Source organism: Acanthisitta chloris, unplaced genomic scaffold, assembly GCF_000695815.1.
Source record: "Acanthisitta chloris isolate BGI_N310 unplaced genomic scaffold, ASM69581v1 scaffold38281, whole genome shotgun sequence".
In the NCBI taxonomy this organism is placed as follows: domain Eukaryota; kingdom Metazoa; phylum Chordata; class Aves; order Passeriformes; family Acanthisittidae; genus Acanthisitta; species Acanthisitta chloris.
Genome location: NW_008656026.1, coordinates 2,938 through 11,715, shown reverse-complemented (window position 1 = coordinate 11,715; position 8,778 = coordinate 2,938). Strand labels below are relative to the sequence as shown.

At 52.2% G+C, this 8,778-nt stretch overlaps 1 protein-coding gene across 1 annotated transcript; it reads left to right on the top strand.

Moving 5' to 3' along the window:
* Nucleotides 1-54: 54 nt before the first annotated feature.
* Nucleotides 55-8,514, top strand: ERLIN2 (ER lipid raft associated 2; the record flags this gene model as incomplete). The annotated part of the gene is made up of 9 exons (XM_009084157.1): nt 55-101; nt 785-846; nt 1,430-1,555; nt 3,197-3,270; nt 3,682-3,740; nt 5,089-5,180; nt 5,486-5,575; nt 7,024-7,103; nt 8,089-8,514. Coding segments are annotated over 9 exons (840 nt in total), but the record flags the coding sequence as incomplete, so codon positions are not given.
* Nucleotides 8,515-8,778: the final 264 nt, after the last annotated feature.

Sequence of the window (8,778 nt, the reverse complement as noted above, 5' to 3'; positions counted from 1 at the left end):
TTTGTGCCGGGGAAATCCCCTCTCTTAAGCCTCTTCCCTTAAATTCCTCCCCAGACGACGCTGCAGACTGACGAGGTGAAAAATGTCCCGTGCGGTACCAGGTGAGACGTTCAGCTCCTTCCCCCTAACCTTTCACCCCGACTAGAGACTTTTGGGTCCTTCTCTTTCCCCGTGGATGCTCCTGTGCTTTAAAACCTGCAGATGTGCTCCCAGGGACTGGATTTCCCCGCAGCCCTGCACTGGGATCACTGGGAGGCTCTGTAAGGCCCTCCCACCTGAACTGGGATCACTGGGAGGCTCTGTAAGGCCCTCCCAGGCCCATGAGCCCACCCAGAGCTGTCTGTGCTGCTGTTCTCGGGGCTGAGGGGTGTTGGGTGCTGAGCAGGGCTGGGGTGGGTGCTGAGGAGTGTTGGGGTGCTGAGAGGGCCAGGGTGGGTGCTCAAGAGTGTTGGGGTGCTGAACAGGGCTGGGGTGAGTGTTTGGGGGGTGCTGAGCAGGGTAGGGATGGGAGCTTGGGGCATGTTGTTGGGGTGCTGAGCAGGGCAGATTGGGTGTTGGGGTGCTGAGCAGCGCTGGGGTGAGTGTTTGGGGGCTGCTGAGCAGGGTAGGGATGGGTGCTGGGGTGCTTGGGGCATGTTGCTGGGGTGCTGAGCAGGGCAGGTTGGGTGTTGGGGTGTCAAGAGGGCTGGGATGGACACCTTACCCAGCCCCCTGGAGATGAGGCAGTGTCCCCCCCAGAGCCACAGAACCTCAGCAAAACTGATGCCCTTGTGTCCCTTTGCAGTGGGGGAGTGATGATTTATTTCGACAGGATCGAGGTGGTGAATTTCCTCATCCAGAGTGCAGGTGAGCTTTGCTCCCAGAGCTGCCCCAGGCTCTGAGCTGCTGCTGGGAGTGCAGGCACAGCGCTCACCAGTGGCTGTGGTTGGTTAGGAACTGGGTGTGCCACAGGTGTGCCCTGTGCACTGGCACTGCTGGGTGTCACCTCTCACCCAGCTCTCCTGGGCACTTTGGGTGTTTGTGGCTCCTGTTTGCATCACTGGTGCTGTCCTGGCCCTGCTGAGCTTGGGGCACCGTCAGGACTGGCTGGAGCAATGAGGTGTGCAGGAGGCCAGGCAGGGAGGGCTGGGGGAGCTCACACCCTGCTGTGCACTGAGCAGGGCTCAGGTACTGGGGAGGGTGAAACAGAACAGCAGCAAATAGAAGTGCCCAGAACAGAGGGTTTGTGTGGCTGTGTCCCTCGTGCCATACCTGCACTGGGACTTGGGGCTGGGACTGAGCCACAAGGTTTTCTCTGAGTGCTCAGCCTATTTCCCTTCCTTGCTTCCTCTTCCCCTCCTTGCTTCCTCTTCCTCCCTCTTCCCTCCTTCCTATTCCTCCCTCCCTTCCTTCCTCTTCCTTCCCTCCCCTGTGCTTTGCCCTCTCTCAGTGTATGACATCGTGAAGAACTACACCGCTGACTATGACAAGGCTCTGATCTTCAACAAGATCCACCACGAGCTGAACCAGTTCTGCAGTGTGCACACGCTGCAGGAGGTGTACATCGAGCTCTTCGGTGAGCTGCCCCTGTCCTTCCCATGGGATTGGTGTTTCTGAGGGCTCTTTCCTGGGCAGCACAACCCCCAGCTGAGGGGTTTTGCCCCTTCCCCCAGCGTTTGCTCAGTTTGGGATTGGGGTTGTTGACCAGCTGCCATTATTTATCCCTGTTATCTGTTGGAGTTAAGTGCTTCAAGATGTTGTAGCAATAGACTCCAAGCCCAGCCCTGCCAGTAGCAGAGGGATGCAGGGAAGGGAGCAGGAATTCTGCAGCATCTTCTGTGTGTCCAGCAGCTGTGGTGGGTTGAGTCAGTCACAGGAAAAGATGGAAAAGCCACTCTGTGGCTCTTTGCTGCTGCAGAAAGTCTGAGGCTGCAGTGCCCATAACCAGGGCTATTGGCAAGGCCCTGCTGACCTTCCCAGCAGGAAATCAGGTGGCACAGGGAGACTCATGGCAGGAGAGCCTGGGAAAAGCTGTGGTTTCTTGGTGGAATGAGCACAGTGGCTGCCAGTGCCGAGCGCTCTGTTCCTGGCTCTGCACTGGCAGAAACCCTCCCAGCCTTTCAGCACTCAGTGGTGCTGATTGTGGGCACAGCACTGCTGTGAATGGCTTGGGAGCCCAAAGGGGCAGGATTTGTGCCTGGAAGAGCATGGGCTGTTGGCAGACTCCTGTTCTCTGTTCAGACTGGGCTTTCCAAGGAGCTGGATTCCTTTTCACTGCTCAGTTCCCCCCTAGTTCCTGCTGGTGGCTGGACAGGTTTCCTGGCCCATAGAGGCTCCAGATGTTGGCAGCTGCTGATGACAACTGCTTGAAATGGGCTCAAAGCAATGGATCTGCACAGAAGGAACTTGTACAAACTCCCCTGTAACTCTTGGCTGGTTCTGGCTCAGGCTCTGCAGTGGGGCACAGCCCCTTTGAGTGGCCTCACGTCATGCTCTGCCCCCACATCTGCCAGCAGGTGCAGGGAACTGATAGCAGCTGCTTCCCAAAGTCCTGGCTGGGCTTCATTAGCAGTCTGAGTTCCAGATAGGAAACTGGGACCAAAGCAAACAATGCAGGAGTGTGGTGTGATCCCTCTCAAGGCCGTTACAGTTTGATTTTCCCTGTGCACTTCCCAGCAGACCCCAACTGGAAGCTCTGCCTTCCCTGGAGCTGTCATCAGAGCAGGGCTTGGGATTGTGTTTCCTTTTGAAACCCTCAGCTATGCTGGAGTTCTGGGGCTCCTTGAGCCAAACAGACATTGCTGATGATTTTTGCAGCCTATTAAAGTAACTGATGCAGCCATTTCCCATTCCTGCCTTTCCATTTGCTTTGTGTCCTGCTGGCACAAGCTGAAATCAGTGGATCACTGGACCACATTACTTCAGGATCCAGTTGGGAAGATCAGTGGGAAAGGGAGTTAGAGCACAGATTCTGTGTCATAAAGATGCTACTTCTGGCTCAGGAACTGTGGTGTATCCCCAATGTTTGGAGCTGGTTGATGCTGCTGGACATACTGGGAGAGCTGGGAACCTGCCTCGGGGTCAGCCCAGCAGTTCTACATCCAACTTCCATTTGTACTTCCCAGGAATAAGAAACCCGAGTCATTCCAGCTTTCTCTGGGTGCTGGCAGACAGCTGCCCTGAGGGTGTTTCATTACCTCTGCTTTTCCCCAATCAGATCAGATTGATGAAAACCTGAAACTGGCCTTGCAACAAGACCTGACCACGATGGCCCCTGGATTAATTATACAGGTAAGCAGGATTTGACTGAGATACTGAAGGTGCAGAGCATGAGGAGGGGAGAGGGCTCAAAGGAAAGTGTGAAACCTTTTTAGCTATTTGCTTTACAACACAGATTTTGTTTAAACTGAGGAGAGGGAACAGTGTCCTTCCCATCCCCACACAGCTTTGATGCGTTGGGTTTCCTCTGGTGTTGTTCTGGGTGCTGATTTATGCAGTATATAATCTCCTGTTATGTCAGGAGGTCCTTCAGTCCTGTCCTTCTGTGGATTTTGGGGCTGGTAGCAGTCTGTGCAGCTCTGTGTGGCAGAGCATGTCCTGAGTGAGTGAGTGTGTGTGTCCTGTCCCCTGTAGCCCCAGGGGCCGTTTGGCTTTTGCTTGCTGGCTGCTTGCCCATGTTTTCTTCGCACTCTCTCTCTCCAGGCAGTTCGAGTTACAAAGCCAAACATCCCCGAAACAATCCGGAGGAATTATGAGCTCATGTAAGTGCCTCACTCACACCTTTGTGTTCCCAAAAGGAACCACTCAGGCACACTAATGTGTGCTCAGCGCGTGCCCCGGGCCAGGCCAGCTCCCAGCCTCGTGCAGCTGCCCAGGGAGGGGCTACAGAGGAGCAGCACTGAGCACTGGCTGTGCTGGAGGTCCCTATGGGGGGAGGATGTGTTTCTCCAGTCTGATTCCTTGAGTGCAGGAGTGATTTGCCCCAGGGCTCCTTCCCCTGGGCACTGGCTCTGTGTTAGAGCCCTCCCTGGGCAGTGGGTGAGTGGCAGGTGGATGGATTTCACCACTAATCCTATTGTTTGACTGGGATGGAGAAACTGTTGATTCAACAGGCTGAAGACTTGTAAAGCTTTGAAATAACTTTCTTTAATAGCACTTGACACGCTGATCCCTTTTCAATGCCCTGAGCCAGTTGCCTGCTCCAGCACTTGGTCATTCAGACATGCCTGTGCTCCCTGAGCATGCTGCCAACAGCCCATGTAGGCCAGGACAGATCCCTCCCATCCTTTCTGCTTCCCTGGCATTTCATGTGACCTGCTGGTGGTAAGTCCTGTGTGGTCTGGGCATGGCAGGCAGTGTCCCAGATCAGCCTGTGTTCTGTTGCCATAAATACAGCAGGACATGTTGAGAGAGACTTGTTCCCAATTCCAATGTCTCTTCCCTGACTGGGAGCAGAAGCAGTGTGTTTTATTGATGTCCACACTTTTAAAACTCATTAATGTACGTAAAAAACAGTTAGACAGAAAAGGCTTTAGTGTGTAAACTGTAAAAAGACACTCGATATTAAGACTGATGCGAGGGAACAATTTCTTTGTGGAAAGGACAGTGGTGAAGTCACCATCCCTGGAAGTGTTCAAAACCCATGTGGATGTGGCAGTTTGGGACATGGCTTGGTGGTGAACATGATGGTTGGATTTGATGATCTTAGAGGCCTTTTCCAACCTTAACGATTCCATGATTGAACAAAGGATGATCTCAGCCCTGTGTACCTTCAGCTGAAGAGCAGCCACAAGTCAGGGCAAGGCTTCTACAGACTTTGTTTCAATAACTTGCTCATTAAGAGTAGCCCAAAACCCTAGAGATGTGTGTGGCCTGTGACCTGTCTCTTGGAGAAGGCATCAGGGCAGGCTGCAGGGAATGTGTCACAGTAATTCCCTGGAAAAACACCTAGGAAAGAAGGAAAAGATTCAGTGGTTTAGCCAAAAAGCTCTGTGTGTGCAGGTACATGATTTCCTGGCCTGGACACATTCTGGAAGGAGGGGTGAGCCATGGTGTGAATCCCCATGCCAGTGGGCTCATGGTTTTAACTGCTTTCTCCTGGCTCCCCAGGGAGAGCGAGAAGACAAAGCTGCTGATCGCAGCACAGAAGCAGAAGGTGGTGGAGAAGGAGGCAGAGACGGAGAGGAAGAAAGCCCTCATCGGTCTGTATGGCTGGGGTGGTAGGAATGGGGGCGTGGGGCAGGCAGCAAAGAGACCCCAGAGCCCAGGGAGGGAGGGAGAGATGCACCTGGTTCCCTTTGGGGTCATCGGATATGAAACTCAGGAGTTTTTCAGGTGGGTTCCAGCTGAACCCACCGACAGACTGAGGCTTTCTGAGGGCTGGAAATTCTTCCCACCATTTATTTCCACCTGAAGCAGGTGGTGAGGACTTTCTGGGGTGAGGCTGCTTCTGGCATGAGGAAGATTATGTGATGACAGTGTGGGTGTGTTCCTGTTTTCATCTCAGAGGCAGAAAAGATTGCACAAGTTGCTGAAATAACTTATGGGCAGAAGGTGATGGAAAAGGAAACGGAGAAGCGAATTTCAGAGATTGAAGGTGAGTGGTGGGTGAGCCTTGCAGCAGGTAAATCCTGAGACACCATGGAGCTCCTGAAGTGTGTGTATTGGCTGTGTTCTTCAGCCCAGGCTGTGATGTTCACAGGGGTGAAGGTCCTGCCCAGGGGCAGGAATAGGTATCTTTCTCTGCCTCTTGAAACTCCCTTTCTTGGGTGGTGTTTTAGGAGGTTGTACTCAGTTAAGGAGAAGTTACCCCAGCCATTTGCTACAACACTTTGTCAAGGAAACTCCAGGGCATGGAAAGGGCTCTGCAATTCCAGCTTGGAGTGGCAAGGCCTTATTTCCCCTTACATTCATTATAGGCCCTGACAAGCTTTGCAGAAGGCACTGAGGAGACAATTAAGAGTTTTACACTTCTCATTAAGAAGTTCTTCCCAGTAATCCAATGGGTTTTATTCCCTGTAAATGTGTGTCACTGGGTGTCAGCCCATCGGTTCAGGTCTCTGCTGGCAGAGGACTCCTGACTCTCCTTCTTGGTGTTGCTGACTGGGACCAGCCACTGCTTTTAGCCAAAAGAGAGGACGTTGTGGGCCAAATCATTCAGGTGTTTACATGATCTTTCAGTGAAGAACTCCCTGCCAGTGGAGGTAAACAAATGGTTTATCCAGCTGTGCAGCTCTCAAATCCAGACTGTGGTGTTGCAATCCTGTGGCTCTGTGTCCTAGGAGGAATGTCAAGGGATGGGCAGATTACAGTGGTCTTAGCCTGAATATGGTGAGCTGATAGCTTAGCATTGGCTACATGCAAAGCCAGAGGGGGACAAGCAGTGCAGTACAGAGAGGGGAAGTGTTTTTTTCCATAAATGTCTCTGCAGGGAGTCAGGAATTTCAGTATCCTGCAGGATCAGACTCTTTGAGCAGTTGTTAGTACAGCAGAGAAAAGCTCTGCAGCCTCTGTCTGAGGGGCAGAGCCTGGAAAGGTTAAAGTCGCCTGCTCTGCGTGCCAGAACCTTCATCTCCATATCCCAGACCAAATCCCATCTGGGAATGACATCCACAGGCTCAGACCTCATCTGCAGAGAGTCTGCTGGGCTGTTTCTGGCTGTTCCTGGAGTCCTGGACAGAGGCTGTGGGTAAATCCCACGTCTGCAGGGAACAGTTGCTGTGTTCCAGCACGAGAGGCAGTGCCTGGCTCGAGAAGAAAGAGGGTGCTCCACCCACGTGGTGGGATAATCAAACCCTGCTGTCTGCAGAATGCTTTGAGGTTGCAGTTGCAGATGCAATTTACTTCCCTAATGCTCTCGTCCTGCAGCCATTGAGCTGTAAATTGAGCCCCCATTCCTGGGTTTCCCACTTTGTTCCCTCTCCCCCTGGCTATATCCCATGCAGTTTAGATGTGGCACTGGCCACTTCCAAAGGTTTCCAGCTGCAAATGGTGCTAATGTGGCTGGAAGGACAACCCTGCCTCTGAGAGAGTCTCTGCTTCCAGATGCTGCGTTTCTGGCACGGGAGAAGGCGAGAGCTGACGCTGAATGCTACACTGCTATGAAAGTGGCCGAGGCCAACAAGGTACTGTGGTGTCCTTATGCTGTGCCTGAGCAGGGAAACACTTCCTGTGGTAGGGAAACCTTCCCTGAGTAGGGAAACACTAGAGCAGTGAGGGATTGTTGTTTAAAACAAACAGCGAACAAAGCCATCCCTTCTCAGCAAAGTTTTCCTCTGACTGAAACAATTAGATCCTTTTCCTTCTTCTCTGGACAGATAAACATGTGAGGATCCATGGAATCTCTGCTCTGCCATATGCTGACAGGGCTATGGCTCTCTCTGTTCATGGAATATCAGTTTCAGTGTTGCCCTTTCACGCTGTTGTGATGAGAAATGTGAATTCATTCCAGCCCCAAGTTGGCAGGCAGAGACAGGGACAGAGTAAACCACAGTTCAGGGAAAGCACAAGTGGAGCTGCTCTGACCCCCTGGCAGAGCCTCAGAGCTGCAAAAGGGAAAACAAAACAAAAACCTAACCTGAAAACAGGGCAGTGACAGGATAGAACTGCAGGTGTGTTCCTGCCCACAGCAAGTTCCCAGGACATCCCAGCAGGAAGCATTTGTGTCCTGTGAGGGTCAGTGAGAGGGGACAGAGGGCTCTGGGGTGTTTGTGCACAGGTTTTGTCCCAGTTGTTCCATCCTCTCTGCTATAATGTCGTTATCCTGAACGAATGAGCTCTGCTCACCCAAACACACTCTGCAATCCACTCCCTGGAAAGCAGCCAGAGATATTTGCCTTCCCAGTGGCTCACATTGCAGTGCGCGATGTGTTCTCTGGAATCTGCATCTCCATCTCCAGGACATTGGGACTGAACATTTCCCCACCTGCTCCCATCACTATTCACTGCCATTTAGTCCGTGGGATGTAGAGTTCACTGAGCCCTGCTCAGAGAGCCTTCCCTGGGCACACTGTGCTCTGCTGTGGAGGGGCTGGGGCTGGGGAGAGTCTGGGCCTCCTGTGCTCCTTTGCCCAAGTCTGAGCTGCTGTGACCCATTTTCTCTCTGTGCAGCTCAAGTTAACTCCTGAATACTTGCAGCTGATGAAGTACAAGGCGATCGCAGCAAACAGCAAGATCTACTTCGGCAAAGATATTCCCAACATGTTCATGGACTCTGCAGGGAGCCAGACCAAGTCTGCAGAGGGACTGGCAGAAGGGATCCAGGAAGAGGATGGGGCAGGAACCAGCGAGGAGACAAAACTACTTCATAACATCAACTGAAAAGAAAGATTTCTATTCCTTTTATATCAAAAAACATGAACTGGGAAGTTCCTTTTTTCTTTTCCCCCCTTTCCCATGCTGAAAGAGATGAATCAGAATTAATCCTTCCAATCTTTTGTATGACAATTAGACATAAGGACTTTGGTATTTATGAGGTGGTTTTTCTGGTAACTTTTAAGCAGCCAACTCCAGGTGTGTCCTGTAGCTGCAGCTCCCCAGCTCCTGGTCACACAGACCAAGGATCCTGGAGAGGCTGCCTGGGCTATCAGCTGGCTGGGAACTTAGTTTTGGACTGAGGTGGTTTGCAGCAGTTGGAGGTAAAGAGCTGTTGAGGTTTGGGAGGTGATTTGCTGCTACAACTTGCTGTGTGTTTTTTCTTGTTGGGAATTCCAAGTACTTTATTCCAGTCTCCTTGGAACACAAGGTGCTAGACTTTGTACACTACATGTGGCTCTCCAGGCCGTGTCAGGTGGCAGTTTG